Raw genomic sequence first — 19,861 nt, 5'->3', positions numbered from 1 at the left:
TTACTGTAATCTGTTCACACTTCTTGATGACCTCTGTCGGAGCTCACCTGTATCTTGCACAGTGGGATTCTGTACCGGAAGTCTCTACCAGATCTATAGGGGGTGTGTTGAGGGCAGACAGGTGGAATCCAACTGCCAGCCAAGCTAAACTCACTATGGCACCTGTTAAGTAGGAAATATCGCATGATACATTCCTCCAACAAGAAAGCTGTACAGAGACCAGTCTAATATGTATTGAATGACAAACTATTTAACATGAGCTGAATAAGATTTTCGGATGTTTTCAAGATTTAAGACCATGTCTACAAACATTGAACAGAGGACATCGAACTATAACATACCACAACTTAATTCCAAATGTATGCTTTCCTCAAATATACTCAAGAAAATAAATATGGCAACACATAGTGTGCTTCATATCACTGACATAACAGAGTGATATATCAGTGGGATGGGTGAGGTTAGGTGAAATTGGGTTTAATGTCATGCTTGAGAATATTTCACTCATATGACAACGTGCATGCGTGTGTGTGTGTGGCTGCTTGTACTAGCCCAGACTTAAGCTGGTTTTATGGTGCTAGCCCACTGAGATACCACGCCGCAGTGAAGCATGAATACCCCACTCAGACACAGTTTACTGACTCCGAACCGACCAGTCCTTGTTGTACCCATTAATGCCGAGCGCCAGGCAGGGACCAACAAGTACCATATCACGTCTTTTGGTATGACGCGGCCAGGGATCAGTGGGATGGGCAGGCATGGGGTGTCAAAGGATTTTGATGCGTGAATGTACAGACAATAATGACCACCCAAATGACTAGCATATTTTGGATGACCCTCCCTGAAAAGCAAAATACAAAAGCACTTATGTTAATTTAAACAATCCAATCTTTCACAGCCTTCTATGAGGTGTGTACATTGTTATGACCCTCCCCTGGAGACTGCCCTTTTCATTGGTGACCCCCCTTGATTCCTTCTGACCTTCCCCTCAGGTAACCCAAACATACAACAAAACTAATTTCCATGTTTGTTGGACAGACAATGTTATTTTTTTATCTTATCGTGTAGTTGACATGTCTGATTTCTCCAGTAAGATACACCTAGTGCAGTTTTGGGGAAACTGGAAATGCCATTCCAGAATATGGTGACCTACCCATAAGACTTCCTAATGTCAGTGGGCGTCGCCCAATCTTCTCTACCAGAAACAAGCCTAGAAGTGTAAACAGGAAGTTGACTGCAGCTGTTACTGCCGACAACCATATCGCAGCTTCATCACTCTTGACCCCTGACATGCGAATAATGGTGGCACTGTAATACCTGGAATTATGGGTAAAGGCATTAGACATAATCACTCTAGGTCCAGCGACCAACTGACGTCCCTAAAAGCAAAAATTACACAATCAGTTTTGGTCAATTTCACTCAAATAAACTTCCTTCATGCTGTGTAGGACTGGCCTCCGCACTTATTGAACACATTCCTGGCCTGACTAACACCAATTTCCTTTAAATGCAACTTCTCTTGGTGCACTGACTCAATGAAATTCTGAGACATATCACTGAAGAGGGTATCGACCCATTCATTCAAACTGCACTTTCTATTGACGAGGAAGAATTATTGATAGGAGAGGTCGATAACAGACTCGAGGCAATTTACTCTGAATGAATCTCACTGATTGAGTCATCTGACAAATTAACGCTATACTCTTTCTGTTTCCTATTCTTATTAGATTTACAAAGAACATGGTTTGATAAATGCCTTTAACTAGATTCCGTCTGCACGATTGTGAAAGTTGAGATAAACAATATCACATGTTTTAATGTAGCGGTGATTAGGGAAACAGAGTCTTTCCTGGGCAGACAAATCTCCACACGAGATGCTGATGCCACGACTGTACATCTTCGTGTCAGTTACAATAACCAGTTGATAAATACCAGCATGGTTCAGACATGCCACAGGGAAGTCTTACAAAATGTACAAGAATTGGTCTAGACATCCGTCTGTAGCAAACATTTTCTCCAGATCCTTCTGTTATAATGGAAACAGATTCTTGTTCACAAATTATTCATGATACTGGCACATTGTACCCAGAGCTTTGTTCATAGAAATTTCAGATAATGAAAAAGTCTGAGGATAAAAAATTGATTTGTTTGAATATGTTCAAAACAAATCTGTTATGACTATCCTTGTCAGGAGTACACAGATTGCCAAAATTGGCGCCATTTCAACTTCAGATCCTGATCCGGTGCAAGGACTGTCATAATTCTAATACTCCAACATTGATTTACGAGGATTCAAATCATTTCCAATTTATTTGGCTAACTTTCACAGTTATCTGGATTAGAGGAACTGAAATAAAATGTGTCGGGCATACTGTAGTTCTAAAAGTAATTAATGTACTGGTCATCAGATAAAATACATCCCAGCATGTGCCTCAAACTTATAAAGAGGGAGTGTGTGAGTGAGTTTAGTTTTACAGTGCACTCAGAAATATTCCAGCTATATGAAGGCCGTCTGTAAATAATTGAGTCTGGACCAGACAATCAAGTGATCAACAGCATGAGTGTCGTACTGCGCAACTGGGATACGATGACATGTGTCAACCAAGCCAGCAGGCCTGACCACCCAATCCCGTTAGTCGCCTCTTACGACAAGGGGTCGGTGGGGTAGTCTAGTGGTTAAAGCATTGGCTCGTCACGCCGAAGACCCGGGTTCAAATCCCCACATGGGTACAATGTGTGAAGCCCATTTCTGGTTTCCCTCGCCGTGATGTTGCTGGAATATTGCTAAAAGCGGCCTAAAACCAAACTCAGTCAGTCAGTCTTACGACAAGCATGGGTTACTGAAGGTTCATTCCAACCCAGACCTTCACGGGTCAAACTTATAAAGAAGGCAGAAGCTTGTACACTGGAATTAAACGATCTGATAAAAGACACTATTAGAAATTAACTCCAACAGCAAAATGATAACTGAATCATTGCCTTCCGATAGGGAGCATTAATTTACACTGTCCTTATGTTACATCTACTTGTGAAAACCAAAAAAAGACTTACATGACTGTGTTGATACCCGCAACCTGCTGAAATATCTGAAGACTACATCCCACTATTAGTGCTCGTCGAATAGCAGGTGTCTGAAGCATCTGGATGAATATTGGTTTATGTGCTGAAATACAAATATAGTTATAATATTTAAACAAAACATTTAGGCATCCTGTTCCAAAACACCACACATACTGTTCACATTGTTTTGGCATACCATCTTGTTGAACAGGCTGCCCTATTCAACCTAACATAATACAGACATTTGTGGCGAACTAACTGTAAAATAACACAGCCTTGTCTTCAGGGTGAGTGAGTCTGTGCTATTTAACAGTATTCAAGATTATCAGACTTGGAACATAAGATATGGGTATCACACAGGGTGGAGAGTGGAGAGAGAGAAGAAAAAGAACTAGAGAAATAAAGGGAAGAAGATGGTATCATTATTCAATGGACACTTTGTTCTGAAAAATATGGAGTTTGTGGTCTTCCCAAGTATATGCTTAAAATCTAAGAAAAATACTGTTTGGCTTGAAGTTCTGACTGACCAAAATATCTGAGTCCCTTAAAATATTAAATGGCTGATCTCAATCTGACTGCCAGGTAGTACTGACCTCTTGATGCCTGCTGCTGTTTGATCTCTGTGCATGTATTCTTGATGCTTTCAAACTCCTCCTCGATGTCTAGCTGTCCTCTCATGGACTGAAGGACCCTTCTCGCCTTCTCCTCCTTCTCCGTGATGATCAGCCATCTTGGACTCTCGGGCATGAACATGAAGCCAATGAACTGGACCATGGACGGTACACAGCCCAGTGCCAACATGTACCTGAAACATGGAGGATCTAGCAATGAACTGGATCATGGACGGTACACAGCCCAGTGCCAACATGTACCTGAAACATGGAGGATCTAGCAATGAACTGGATCATGGACGGTATACAGCCCAGTGCCTACATGTACCTGAAACATGGAGGATCTAGCAATGAACTGGATCATGGACGGTGCACAGCCCAGTGTCAACATGTACCTGAAACATCAAGGATCTAGCAATGAACTGGATCATGGACGGTATACAGCCCAGTGTCAACATGTACCTGAAACATTGAGGATCTAGCAATGAACTGGATCATGGACGGTACACAGCCCAGTGTCAACATGTACCTGAAACATGGAGGATCTAGCAATGAACTGGATCATTGATGGTACACAGCCCAGTGTCAACATGTACCTGAAACATGGAGGATCTAGCAATACACTGGATCATGGATGGTACACAGCCCAGTGCCAACATGTACCTGAAACATCAAGGATCTAGCAGTGAACTGGATCATGGACGGTACACAGCCCAGTGTCAACATGTACCTGAAACATCAAGGATCTAGCAGTGAACTGGATCATGGATGGTACACAGCCCAGTGCCAACATGTACCTGAAACATCAAGGATCTAGCAATGAACTGGATCATGGATGGTATACAGCCCAGTGCCAACATGTACCTGAAACATGGAGGATCTAGCAATGAACTGGATCATGGACGGTACACAGCCCAGTACCAACATGTACCTGAAACATGGAGGATCTAGCAATGAACTGGATCATGGACGGTATACAGCCCACTGTCAACATGTACCTGAAACATGGAGGATCTAGCAATGAACTGGATCATGGACGGTACACAGCCCAGTGCCAACATGTACCTGAAACATCCAGGATCTAGCAATGAACTGGATCATGGACGGTACACAGCCCAGGGCCAACATGTACCTGAAACATCAAGGATCTAGCAATGAACTGGATCATTGATGGTACACAGCCCAGTGTCAACATGTACCTGAAACATGGAGGATCTAGCAATGAACTGGATCATGGACGGTACACAGCCCAGTGCCAACATGTACCTGAAACATTGAGGATCTAGCAATGAACTGGATCATTGATGGTACACAGCCCAGTGCCAACATGTACCTGAAACATCAAGGATCTAGCAATGAACTGGATCATGGACGGTACACAGCCCAGTGTCAACATGTACCTGAAACATCAAGGATCCAGCAATGAACTGGATCATGGACGGTACACAGCCCAGTGCCAACATGTACCTGAAACATTGAGGATCTAGCAATGAACTGGATCATGGATGGTACACAGCCCAGTGCCAACATCATAATCAGGGTGATTCCAGCCAATAATCATCAGTGCAGTGTATAATGCTTCTTATTATGCAAAAATGGAATTATAGCCAAGAAGTCAGGACACATATTTGGGTATATTGCTGAATTCAGTAGTTAATGTTTGGTAATCACAGCAAATATGTATATGAAAATAAGTTGAGGCTTTAAAACAGACTAGTTTACCAAACTACCAGCTTCATTCCTATAACAACCAGCTACAAAGTCAGAATCACAGCATGTACACACAAAACTCAGGATATACAACACTTTAAAGCTTTTCAACCATGTATAGAAAACATGAAGAACAAAGACAAATTCTGAAATGAGTTTTCCATTACGACACTTTCAAAACTAAGGACCATTTTACAACAGAGCCAGAAAGAAATTGACATACAACTTCTGGTGAAATAAGCTTACCTCCATCCATTCTGGGTGTCTGCTCCAAATATCCCATCCACCACATTGGCCATGAACTGTCCAAAGGCCACCATGGCGATGTTAGTGGACACCAGCGACCCCCGGGCATAGGAGGGGGAGCATTCAGCCAGGTACATGGGGATAGTTGTTGATGTCAGCCCTGAAACACACAAATGTACATCTTGAGCTGCAGGAATAATGCTACCTATCTCTTATCATCTCGATGTAAGTTCTGTAGTATGGTCAAATACTACATACGTAAGTGTTTACAAGTCTCTGTGTTAATAGTACAGTTTCATCTTGAATAAACTAAACATGGTGGGCAAGCTGTCTCATGGTTGGCAAGCTGTCTAAGGTGCCAGGCTAGACTGATCCAGCAAGCTTGAGGTGCCGGGATCGAGCCCACCTGTGACCGGGTGTAAAAACCTTGGAGTCAACTTTGTGTGCAGACTCTTTCAGTGTTGTCACAGCACCTAGTGTACAGTACACAACCCTGTGCACTTAAAAGAACCCATGAATCCGTGGTATATGACCAGATGGTGGCCACATGAATAAGTGCAAATACCTAGTTGAGGGTACAGCAACGTGCAGTAAACTTGGACAAAGTACTGTGACTACGTGTCCCAGTCCACAAAGGTGTGAATGGGTACCTCATAAGGATGGGAAAGCAGCAATAACTTGGTGCACCTAGTGGCTTCGAGAGTTGTATCCTCCCCAGGGAGTTGAGAACGATATTATGTTGTGCCTGTAGCAAGGTAAGGATGTCATCTGTGGGATGATTTCACGCCCTGCTACATGCTGTTGAAATTGAAAATCCAATGATCGAGGACAAAAATGCCAGCGCCTTGAGTATGTATTAGTTGCGTGGATATGTGCGCTATATAAACATCCTATAATAATATAAACATAAAAAATAGATACATGACAAAAAGTATCCACTGATGTATCAAAACTGTTATTCAATAATGGGAATCTGTTGGCATTCCAGGCAAGAATATAGTTGCCTAGCAACAGTGCTTGTTACTGAGAAGAAACAAATGGATAGGGTGGTTCAGCTTAGTGACCTGGTTGATTGTGTGTCAGCATGAAGGTCACCAATTATTGTGCTTTCTGTCCGAGTACAGTACAGTGAACAGTACAAAAGATTTCCCCTTTATTTGGCTTTCTGTTAGAGTCATGGATGTTTTCTGACAGCAGTGAAGAGTACAAAAGATTTCCCCTATATTTAGCTTCCTTTGTGAGTTCAGGACATTTCGTGCAAATCATCTTTCAGATATGCACTACCCTTTATCTTTCTGCTCCATTATGTGTCCAAACAATGTTTGTGAGTCTCCTCTGGGAACACATGGAGCATAACGTGGCATCAGAGAGTCGGTGTGTACAGCCTAGCAACTGTCAGCCATGAAACAGGAGGATTCTTCGGGTAACTCATAACTGATACAGCGTGTTGTAATCATCAAAACATTAAAGCAAAACATACGTAACAAAGAAAGATGAGGTCTTTCATGGCGCGACAGAAGGCATTGATCTGCCACTAAATCTCAGGTTATGGGATGAAGCTTACAAAAGCAGCCTGATCATGTGTTTCAGATAAAAGGACATACTGGAAATGACATGTAGAAATTTTGTCCAAATTAATTAGTAGATTATCATACGTTATTATCGCTGCACAGCAAGTTTAATGGTAGTACGTGTTCAGAGATGTACATTTTTCATAATGAAAACTAAAGAAGAGTGATTTTTATGATAAATAGAATCTCACCCTCATGTCTACTGGTCACAATTTTATCAACACTGATTGATAAAAGTAAAAGTTGTTCAGTTTTATTCAAGTAAATTTAAGTTTAATTCACTTCTGACTGGAGTGAAGTAAGAACATGTTTATCTTTGTTTCATGCCAGACCTTCCTTTGGGATGGCGCCAACCCTCACACCTACTTATTGCCATCACTCAAAGCTTTGTCCTGTTCACACAAAGCTGTATATTTTGGAAGTATTCAAGATGCATTGAACCTATTACATATTTATCAGGCTTGTGGCTTCATCAGTTTCAAGTACACAAGTTCTTGCAATTGCCTTGTCAGCCATCATTGAAAGTGTACCTTCATTAATACTGAAGTAAGATATAACCTTCTCTATTGCTTCAGGGACAAAGTTTCCCCCACATCAAATTCTCCTAATGCTGGTGGTAGTGTTTGTCCAAGGGGAAATTGGTCAGAGTCATTTGCTTAACCAAATTTCTGTTCCTCAAACTACCATCAAATTGAGTTATCTCCCTTTCCACCTGAGTAAAATCAATGTCCCTGTCCTTATTTGGGCATCACCCTGATAAAAACATGTTCATAGAGTCGAGTCTTGCATTAACGAAATTACACCCGTCCTTTGCGTCAACCTACACTGATTGATTGTCTACCATGTGACAAGTTATCAATGAGAATCTACATCTAGTGGGACGAGGCCTATAAATAATCAAGTAGAACTCACAAAGACACCCAAGATACTTGTATTTCTATTCTGGCACCAGATCCTGGTATATTTAGCTCTTTGTGATGTATTATTGATAACGACAGTGCTAGTAGCAGGATGACTACTTCCACTGATTACTGAGTACAACACTGGTGTCGTGGCCAGTATGGTTTTAGACTACAGAGACTATAGAGGTGTCAATTGTATGATGGAGTTTTGTTGTAATGTTTTCTTAATGAGTCCATAAAGAGTGTTCGTGTAATATGTTGTTTTTAAATGTGAAATATTACTGTTTGATATTTAAATTTCATTACCTGTACACTTGTAAAGTCCATAAAGAGTGTTTGTGTAAAATGTTGTTTCTAAATGTGAAATATTACTGTTTGATATTTAAATTTCATTACCTGTACACTTGTAATGTTGCATTGAAATGTAACTTCTGATTACTGGGGTAATGTCTTTCATCCCTGCCTGTCTCCCGAACAGGTCCCCTCCACACATCAGTTCAATTACTCCCAAGTGACTACAGACTAAATATAAATACACTTGAGGAAACACACCATATCTATAAAAATACTCAAACATTCCTGCTTCCTGTTGATACTTCACAGATACCTCGAAGTGTTTGTTTCAAACAATATGTACATTTAAAGCATTAAAATACCTCTTGAAGGAAAACATAATGTTAAACTGTCGTTAAATGAGGGATAACTCTTCATTTGGAAAGATTAGAAACTATTCAGCTCTACGCCAAGTTCAGAACGGTGTTGCCAGGGTGCAATATTGCTCAGGTATCGGCGGCCATTTGCATTTTTTAAGGGGTCGATATTACCAATTCCCTCTGGTAATATAAAGCAGTGAAAATATTGTGATGAAATGCCAACTAGGTTTGAAACACATTTTATGAACACATTAAAAATTTAATTGTTTCTAATTCTGCCTCGTTTCCATGGAAACAAAAATGTCATTACCTAATCAACAAAGGCAACATTTCATCTTCATGTAAAAACGAGAGCAGGATTTGCAAAGATATACTGAATGATAAATGAATGGTTAATTCACAGGCTCACTACATATTCTGTAATACAATGTACCAGAATAAAAAAGAAATACTAATAAATTTTCTGATAACTGATAAATAATTCATACATGAAATATGACATATCCCAACTGAGACTGCACTTCATGTGTGTTTAAACCCTGCTCAGACTAACCCGATGCTTCTTGACTGAACCCTCCTCCACTCCCATTTAAGACCCTCCTATGTACTCCTACGTATGTCCATCACTGTATGTCTCCCAGTGTCACAGGAAATTGTCCATCTCTGATCGGTGCCAGTGCCGCCTCTCAGTGGCTCTCTTGCTGAGTAGGAGGACTCATACACTCAAAACTGATGGAAAATCAATGGAAAATGGCTCCATTCAGGTCCATGCAAATGTTACATCAGGATGGCGATTAATGGTTCATTAACCTACGCAGGAGGTATTGAACTGAGACCAATCCTAAATCAACAACATCATCATAAAAACCAGGGTGCATGATGGATGGAGTGTATTCCTCAATACTGGGAGTGAGCAATAACTGGGAGGTGCGTGGGTGAGACTTCCGTGTCTAACCTATCTAGGTCTGAAATCACCCATTTACCCCAAACCCTGGAGTCTGGGAACCAATCTGTCCCAGGTATCAGAACAGATGAATGTGTCAATTCCATTCCATCCACTGCACCCATCAACAAGTGAAAGGTCTATCTAAATTATATGTTCAAGCTTAGCTAAATCAATTACTTGAAATGATAAATTCATATTACTGACATGTAAGATATTTCACTGTCATGCAAGTTCTAAGAAGGGCTGGCATTGCTAGAGAACAGAAAATGCCAATAAACTTGGGAAGGTGAAGTCAAGTTGTTATTGTGCAACTCAGTTCAGTTCCTGGACAGAGTTCAACACAATGGCCCTGTGTCAGAAAGTGATCAGAATGCAACATCTCTCCTGCTCTAGTACAGACTTACGCTGCTCGTAACACAATGGCCCTGTGTCAGAAAGTGATCAGAATGCAACATCTCTCCTGCTCTAGTACAGACTTACGCTACTCGTAACACAATGGCCCTGTGTCAGAAAGTGATCAGAATGCAACAACAACTCTCCTGCTCTAGTACAGACTTACGCTACTCGTAACACAATTGCCCTGTGTCAGAAAGTGATCAGAATGCAACAACTCTCCTGCTCTAGTACAGACTTACACTACTCGTAACACAATGGCCCTTTTACAGAAAGTGATCAGAATGCAACAACTCTCCTGCTCTAGTACAGACTTACGCTACTCGTAACACAATGGCCCTGTGTCAGAAAGTGATCAGAATGCAACAACAACTCTCCTGCTCTAGTACAGACTTACATGACTCGTAACCCTCCTGTCTGTTTGTGGTACGCTATTCGTAACCCTCCTGTCTCTTTGTGGTACGCTATTCGTAACCCTCCTGTCTCTTTGTGGTACGCTATTCGTAACCCTCCTGTCTCTTTGTGGTACACTATTCGTAACCCTCCTGTCTCTTTGTGGTACGCTATTCGTAACCCTTCTGTCTCTTTGTGGATTGAGAGGATTACACTGAACAGTACATTGCTATTGTAAGTCAGGTAGTCAGGACAGGTATGCCATTCCCATATTGATTTTGGATTGATTTTCTGAATTAATCTTGACAGCAATAAAAGATAGCAATACAATAAAGATGCATTCCATATAAAAATATTATTGAACACAACCTATTATTTCAAATTTTAAAAAGATGGATATCTTAATATCTTCAAAAATATTTTTAAAAAGTCTGTTCCATAGAAAGTTGTTTTTGTCGGAAATTTGTTCCATGCATCCTCTTGAGGAAATTAACTTGAAACAACACCTGACACTCTTTGTTCTATTTGTGTGTCTTCTGACATATTGACCAAGACAATCTTCAAACAATAAACAACATTCTCTGTCCACAGTAGGATCTGTCACACCTTTATGTATACTACACCAAAGAAGTTAAAGAACCGTTGGACTAGTAGACTTACGCTGCTCGTAACACAATGGCCCTGTGTCAGAAAGTGGTCAGAATGCAACAACAACTCTCCTGCTCTAGTACAGACTTACGCTGCTCGTAACACAACGGCCCTGTGTCAGAAAGTGATCAGAATGCAACAACAACTCTCCTGCTCTTGTACAGACTTACGCTACTCGTAACACAATTGCCCTGTGTCAGAAAGTGATCAGAATGCAACAACAACTCTCCTGCTCTAGTACAGACTTTCAGACTAGTTGACCTCTCATGGTGTTCTCTAACTTCTTTGAGTAGTATATATCCAAGTTACTTTGCTGTATACAAACACGTAATCTTCAGTACAAAAGGGTTGAAACAGATGATCTATTTTTCAAACAGTCTTTTTGTTTCTGTTTCCTTAGTGAACACCTGTTTCTTTGTGGCCTCATGACCAATTAGCACTGAGTTAAAGGCCACCTAAACATCATTATCACCAAGGTAAAGAAAGATAAGATGCATTATTTGGACACAAATAGCTAAAGTTAAAAAGTCTTTGTAAAAGTCAATGATAATTGATAAGATATCCGTGTGTGGGCGATGGGAAAGTTCATTAAGCTCAATGAAGAAAGCACATCGATAGATCGGCTAACTTGACTCAGTCCAGTGCTGCTGTCGAGATGGTCTTACAAATAAATCAGTAGCACCAGATTTACTAGACATTTTATCAATAACGTATTGACATCTTAGACGTGTTACGTTGGTGCTTCTACTGGAAGAGACGTTAGGTTTTCTACCTTGTCCTTCATCAGTTCTCAATGGCACCATTTTACATTACACATGCTCTGGCCATAACTAAAAGCCGTAGTTAGGTTCTTCATTTTTTTCTTAATCCCCCTGAATGGTATTTAGTTTGACAGAGCATAAAATGTCCTTTTATTTGCAATGCCACATGCTGAGGTTCCATTTCAACCAGAAGATTTTATAGTTTCCACACGACATCAGCTAGGAACGTAATGTAGCACAATAAGCTCTATTGATTCTGTTCTCCTGTCGACTCTTAAAATACCCATTGAGCATCCTGTCTCATTGCCACTGTCCTTCTCTCTGTCCCCACCTCACTGTTACTAATACCACTCGTAAGGGATCAATGGGGGCCAACAAAAGAACCAATGAGAAACGGTTACCCCCATCACCTAGATGGTCTACCAGTCTGATTGGCCTTGAGGCTAATGAATATGGTGAAAGACGGTAGTATTGGTGGTATTGTGAAACTGGTATTATCAATTAAGGATGCTGGTCTAATTTGTTAAGACAAGTCACAGGGATCAGCCCCGTGGTAGCCACAAATGACCAGATTGGATAAATCAATACTAACTAGCCACAAACGCACGTCCCTTCTCTGCCACTAGTAAATATAGGGGAGGTAGAGAAGCTATTTCAGAGCAGATTGGACCTGCCAACACTCCCCAGTCTGTCAATACCTCCACCATAAACAACCAGTAAGATTCTAACAAACCTAATACATTATGGACTTCTGAATTACAGCTCAAAGAAAGATATGTCACTTTCATGGCTGCACAGAGAGCTGTCCTCGTTAAGCCTACATTTAACAAAAGCTATGTGCTATACAGCTGATGTCAACCATTATAGACTTTACTTGATACATAAAACATTTTAACACGATAGCTGAGAAGTTATTTGTTATTTTATATTTCTTGGACTGGAAATCCATGAAGTTACTCGATAATAAGCAACAAGAAATTGTTTCTGCGACGCTTAATCTGTTCCAGTGTCCTTGAGACTTGTTTGACCTTGCTGACCCTATCATGGAGACTATGATTTGTGCCAGTTGATCTGATTTTCAGACATTAAGGCCTGACTATACAAGGTGTCACACTGTCAGGTCATGGCCTCCTGGAGACCATCATGGAGACTTGCACCAGTTGATCAGATTTTCAGTCATAATGGCCTGATAATACAAGGTGTCACACTATCAGGTCATGGAGACTATCTTCAGTTGATCAGATCTTCAGTCATAATGGCCTGACTATACAAGGTGGCACACTGTCAGGTCATGGAGACTACCATCAGTTGATCAGATCTTCAGTCATAATGGCATGACTATACAAAATGTCACACTGTCAGGTCATGGAGACTATCATCAGTTGATCAGATCTTCAGTCATAATGGCCTGACAATACAAGGTGTCACACTGTCAGGTCATGGCCTCCTTGTCCTCAACATCCCAATCACTTCCACAATATCACTACAACTTTCAGCTCAACAACATCAAAAGATGCCTTGGATAACGACTAAATCTCTAATTTCCGATTAATCAGATGTGAATTCCATTTGCAACGAAACATGCCTTTATCTCCTTTAAAACATTGGCTGCTAAATATGCCCTAATGTGATCCGTGAAAAGATCCAATAAATATCTGTTAACGGCTGGCTACCAGAAGATCTAAGCCAACTATGAGAAGTGGATGTTTAATTCTAAGATGGGAGATTCTACTTGGAGCCTTCACAAAGTTATAGCACTGTGGATTGTGCAGTCAGATATTCTTGTTGAGGTAATCAAAGCCAACAGAAGGGCTGACGTTCTAAGGCCAGGGTTTCCGAACTTGCTTTACGTACCTGCCAAATCCAATTTAATTGTTAAAACAACAAAGAAACCATGAATAGCACACAGAAATAAGTAAAGTGTTAAACATGTCACTGTTACTTTCGACATAAATATGCAATTTATAATACTGACATTAAACTTGTAATATCTTAAAAAACGCCCGTAGTATAGAACTGTCCTGAGTCAGCATCTTTTGGAAGGGGAACAGTCCAGTTTAATGTAGGTGTCTTCCTACGACAGAGGACATGCTTACCTTTTAGGCCATGTGTCATCACTGATTCTTGGGGTCATATAATTTTCACGATTCTATTTTCACAACTATTTTGTCTTTTGTATTGAGTGAATCGGTTCAGATAATTGAGACTTGATATATTTCATGTCGTATTTGTTGTGGCTGAAATTTCCAAATTTGGAAATGGTGGCGGTGAATTTTACAAAGCAGAAACTGTGACAAATGATCATGCTGACAAAATTTAGAAAGTAGTCCAGACGAATTGTCCCAGAAAACTGATGTTTCTTGTATTTAACCTGTATGATGCTGTCCAGCCTGTTGCTATGTATCCCTACACCTCAGATCAGTGACACCTCACTGCAACATTCTGTCAGCTGCTGCTGATGTAAAGTAGTCCAGAGAATCATCTCTTTTGTGTCATACTGGAAGTCGAATTATGAAGACTTGTTACTTCTGTCAATGTCTGAAGTGTGCCTTCCATATTTGATGCAGGGCACCAAGTTGGTCAAAGACCTGTCCATCAATCAAACTATTTTCAATAATTCCAGATAATCAACAACAGCAGTAGCATGTTCCATACTGGCAGAGCATCCCTCTAAGTTCACATTTCAACACATCGCAGAGGTACAATATTCACAGCACCCATGGCAGTGTCATGTTCAACACTGGTGAAACCTCCCCCCAACTCCAAAATCACCAATACATCACAGATCTACAGTAATAGGGACCATTCACAATTTATGGCTAGGTGGGGGGATTATGATTTTTATGGAGAAGCATGTACAATGTGACTGACCCCACCCTAAAATTTATGTACAAATTAAGTGACCCCCCTTGCATGTCATGTACAAAAAATCAATGACCCCCCTTCCCCCTTCCCAAATTTTGTAAGCATAATGTTTCTATATTTTTACGTACAAAATTGCAGACCCCCTCTCCCCAAGTACATGTGTACAAATTTGATGACCCTCCTACCTCCCCAGAACAAAATGAGTGACACCCCCCTAAAATCATCATCATCATCACACACACACACACACACACACACACACACACACACACACACACACACACACACACACACACACACACACACACACACACACACACACACACACACACACACACACATCATAAATTATGAACGGTCCCTTAGCAGCACCCATGGCAGAATCATGTTCCACACTGGAGAAGCATCCCTCCAGCTCCATGCTCAAAACAAGTAATATCTTGCTAGGTCAAGAATACTAATACTCTCTTAAAAGCAAAATGCCTGCAATTTATGTTTTCTTCAGATTGTAGAAATCACAACAAAGTAAACACTCTAATACAATAATACAAACATTGTATCTTTTTACAAAAGTAAACAACAAGCTTTTATCAGACAGACACAGCACACAGCACCAAATTAAAAATAAAGCAAGCAATGTTAGCATTTTATGTAAAAATTATTGCAACTCTTTCACTAAATACATCAAAACACAGTGATTTTTAGGGTTTTATAAACAGGAGACAGACAGTAGTTTGAAGAACTTGTACACACTGTAATGGGACTCATCAAGCAATAATTGCTTATTATCTTGTGTAAACACGTACAAGGATGCAATTACACCATCAGAATGTGAAAGTGTACTCTGTAACTGACATCAGATCAATGCCAGTGACTGATGACCTCCCCAGACGAACTCTTCAAGAAGGAGGTAGAAAAACTGCCTACGAGGGCATGGAATGCTACAACAGTCATAGTGACATGGAATAATTATCCAACAAGGGATTGGTCCAAAAATGGAAATTAGTCCACAAGATTCCTCATGAATAGTTAAAAGACAAGCTGATGAAAAAACAAAACTACATTCCAAGAATGAACCTTGACACTGAAGTATTGACCGTTTTGTGACCTGCAAACATACATATGCTGGATATTTCCTAAGCCATGATTCGGTCTCAGTGTTTATATAATGATCACATTTCATGTATCCTGTCACATATGATTATTCAACTGCATGCTACCAAACAGCTGCTCCATGTGTGATTTGAAGAATAAAGAGCTGCTTCGATCTTGTAACCAGTACCTGACATATCCTTGGTCTGAGATTTTTATCAGGTTACCCTGATGGCAGCACTGATAACAATAGGAAAACTCCATGCATATTTAATCTCAAAATGGCCGGGAGTCATGTGAGTTTGTGTGAGACAAAATACAGTGAGACCAAGGATAACCGGACACATTCGTTTTTGCGTAAATCGTCCAGATAACTGAATATCCGGATATCTGGATTTCTGTCATCCAGGCTTAGGTGTTGAAACGGTAGCGAGCATACACTTCTGGTTTAAAATCACTTCCAAAACAGCATGGTCATTTTGATTTGTCAATTACAATTCATTCTGTGTCAGATAGGCCTACTAATCACCACCAATACCCTGCTGATCGGTCATTAATCCGGATTGGAAAACCTTGTCTCGTGTGAAGATACCTGGGACACTCGCGCTACACTGCACAAGGGCAGCGGAAGATCAAAGCTTCGTGCGGATAAGTGAGTCAATTTTGTGTTGATTTAGCCGGCTGGTTTGTAAAATTTAAAGTCCGGGAACGGAAACCGCATGTCTGTTATAGACAGTCACTTTTATAATGTAAGAGATTGTTTTTTATGAAAATTGACCGGAAGGCGAGGTTTCCGGATATCTGGGATCTGGGTATCTGAGGTCTCACGGTATATTCTAATACTTTTAGAATATTTTTATTGGGCAATGCCTTACAGAACATCCACTGAGTATCCAGCTTAAATCAGTCATCATAGCTCTGTCTGGAAATTGAACTATTTCTTCAAAAGTGAAGATGAACATATTTTGCTATTTTTATATAGTCTGTAAATACATTCTCCCACTCAGGATGAAATTGAATGATCATTTTTAAACAAACAATAGTTATAAAATACCAATACTGTTGATCCAATCCTTTGTACATTGGGAGCTGAGATGTCTCAACTAATGATTATGTTTTGACCTCTCATCCAAAGCCATCCCATGCAGCATCCACGACGAGTTTATCCACGCTGGCAGAAGTTCTGCCGTAATGGTGAAGCCTGGCACTGCTATAGCACGTGGTGATGGTGAGTGATCATGGTGAGCTGTCATGTGACACATACAACATGGCTGATTCTTCAACCGGTTGATGTGATTTATATGCCCTTTGGAGACCTTGCCCCAGGGACCACTAACCCAGCTCGAGGGATGGATGAATCATTGTTTCATGTCCACCACGCTCCTGGAGTCAGTTGGCTCGTCACGACCAGTCAAGAATTCATGTTTAAATTTTTTTTTTTTCGAATGTGGTTTACACCCGGACATAAGAGGAGTTATCTCCCTCTGTCAAGTTGCTGTTATGCTCCTTTCCAAGGACATCTTAAACTTTGCTCTCTGACCTCAAATAGTGACATTATATTTTAGTGTATGGAATGCCATCAACTTCAGTGTTCGCAAAAGGTTATGACCGATGTACTATTTCCCAGAAGAACTCACGTTTTGTTTAATGAAAAATGGTTTGAGATTGTAGACTAATGGAAAAACAAGTCATGCAGAGTTGTGCCTGCCTATCACAGTGGGGAGATGTGACTGGTGGGAGAAAGCTCTGCAAAGTGGCTTTTGCTGTGAGTAGCTTGATGTGAGGAGTGAGTCAGTGAGTACGGTTTTAACAGTATCCCACATGGTACCCATTTGGGGAATCAAACCCGGATCTTCATCGTGGCAAGCGAACGTATTAACCATTAAGCTACCGCACTAACTCATCTAGCTCCTTAGCCCATCAACCTAATTTTGAAGGCAGTAATGGTTTAACCTATTAATGAGGACAGTACCCTCCATGTTTATAAGAAGGCAACAGTGTACATTGATCTTTTTTGAAATACTGTATGGACTTCCTACTCTGGTTAACAGACTGCCCAGAGAGCTTGTTGGTTCAAACCCTGGCTGATCCACACATTAAAAGATAAAAAGGTACTTGATGTTACCCTGCCTGGCACTTCACATAAAGTGGTAAAACAAAGACTGGTCAGTTTGGAGCCAGTATACTGTGAGTGAAATATCCATGTTAAGAGGTACTTGTTGTTACCTTGCCTGGCACTTCACATTGAAGGGATAGAACAAGGACTGGTTGGCTGGAGCCAGTATACTGTGAGTGAAATATACATGTTAAGAGGTACTTGTTGTTCCCTAGCCTGGCACTTCACATTGAGGGGATAGAACAAGGACTGGTTGGCTGGAGCCAGTATACTGTGAGTGAAATATCCATGTTAAGAGGTACTTGTTACCTTGCCTGGCACTTTACATTGAGGGGATAGAACAAGGACTGGTTGGCTGGAGTCAGTATACTGTGAGTGAAATATACATGTTAAGAGGTACTTGTTGTTCCCTAGCCTGGCACTTCACATTGAGGGGATAGAACAAGGACTGGTTGGCTGGAGCCAGTATACTGTGAGTGAAATATCCATGTTAAGAGGTACTTGTTACCTTGCCTGGCACTTCACATTGAGGGGATAGAACAAGGACTGGTTGGCTGGAGTCAGTATACTGTGAGTGAAATATCCATGTTAAGAGGTACTTGTTACCTTGCCTGGCACTTCACATTGAGGGGATAGAACAAGGACTGGTTGGCTGGAGTCAGTATACTGTGAGTGAAATATCCATGTTAAGAGGTACTTGTTACCTTGCCTGGCACTTTACATTGAGGGGATAGAACAAGGACTGGTTGGCTGGAGTCAGTATACTGTGAGTGAAATATCCATGTTAAGAGGTACTTGTTACCTTGCCTGGCACTTTACATTGAGGGGATAGAACAAGGACTGGTTGGCTGGAGCCAGTATACTGTGAGTGAAATATCCATGTTAAGAGGTACTTGTTACCTTGCCTGGCACTTTACATTGAAGGGATAGAACAAGGACTGGTTGGCTGGAGCCAGTATACTGTGAGTGAAATATCCATGTTAAGAGGTACTTGTTACCTTGCCTGGCACTTTACATTGAGGGGATAGAACAAGGACTGGTTGGCTGGAGCCAGTATACTGTGAGTGAAATATCCATGTTAAGAGGTACTTGTTACCTTGCCTGGCACTTTTACATTGAGGGGATAGAACAAGGACTGGTTGGCTGGAGCCAGTATACTGTGAGTGAAATATCCATGTTAAGAGGTACTTGTTACCTTGCCTGGCACTTTACATTGAAGGGATAGAACAAGGACTGGTTGGCTGGAGCCAGTATACTGTGAGTGAAATATCCATGTTAAGAGGTACTTGTTACCTTGCCTGGCACTTCACATTGAGGGATAGAACAAGGACTGGTTGGCTGGAGCCAGTATACTGTGAGTGAAATATCCATGTTAAGAGGTACTTGTTACCTTGCCTGGCACTTCACATTCAGGGGATAGAACAAGGACTGGTTGGCTGGAGTCAGTATACTGTGAGTGAAATATCCATGTTAAGAGGTACTTGTTACCTTGCCTGGCACTTCACATTCAGGGATAGAACAAGGACTGGTTGGCTGGAGTCAGTATACTGTGAGTGAAATATCCATGTTAAGAGGTACTTGTTACCTTGCCTGGCACTTCACATTGAGGGATAGAACAAGGACTGGTTGGCTGGAGTCAGTATACTGTGAGTGAAATATCCATGTTAAGAGGTACTTGTTACCTTGCCTGGCACTTTACATTGAGGGGATAGAACAAGGACTGGTTGGCTGGAGTCAGTATACTGTGAGTGAAATATCCATGTTAAGAGGTACTTGTTACCTTGCCTGGCACTTCACATTCAGGATAGAACAAGGACTGGTTGGCTGGAGTCAGTATACTGTGAGTGAAATATCCATGTTAAGAGGTACTTGTTACCTTGCCTGGCACTTCACA

The 19,861-nt window shown here is 41.0% G+C and overlaps 1 protein-coding gene across 2 annotated transcripts in view; it reads right to left on the bottom strand.

Annotated features, from left to right (window-relative positions):
- LOC124270156 (proton myo-inositol cotransporter-like) overlaps positions 1-19,861 on the bottom strand; it is an 81,942-nt gene that overhangs the window by 4,029 nt on the left and 58,052 nt on the right. For both annotated transcript variants that reach the window (XR_006896692.1, XM_046705185.1), the window contains exons 2-6: positions 5,628-5,787; positions 3,654-3,865; positions 3,052-3,163; positions 1,154-1,317; positions 48-162 (exon numbers count right to left, since the gene is read on the bottom strand). Coding sequence is in view for 1 of the 2 variants with exons in the window: in XM_046705185.1 (XP_046561141.1) it covers positions 48-162; positions 1,154-1,317; positions 3,052-3,163; positions 3,654-3,865; positions 5,628-5,787 (763 nt within the window). In the remaining variant the exon portion in view is untranslated. The remainder of the gene's footprint in view (positions 1-47; positions 163-1,153; positions 1,318-3,051; positions 3,164-3,653; positions 3,866-5,627; positions 5,788-19,861) is intronic.

This window comes from Haliotis rubra, unplaced genomic scaffold (genome assembly GCF_003918875.1).
Source record: "Haliotis rubra isolate DU_JTF1 unplaced genomic scaffold, ASM391887v1 Scf15, whole genome shotgun sequence".
Classification (NCBI taxonomy): Eukaryota; Metazoa; Mollusca; class Gastropoda; order Lepetellida; family Haliotidae; genus Haliotis; species Haliotis rubra.
The sequence above is the reverse complement of the archived record's forward strand: the minus strand, read 5'-3'. Positions and strand labels throughout refer to the sequence as shown.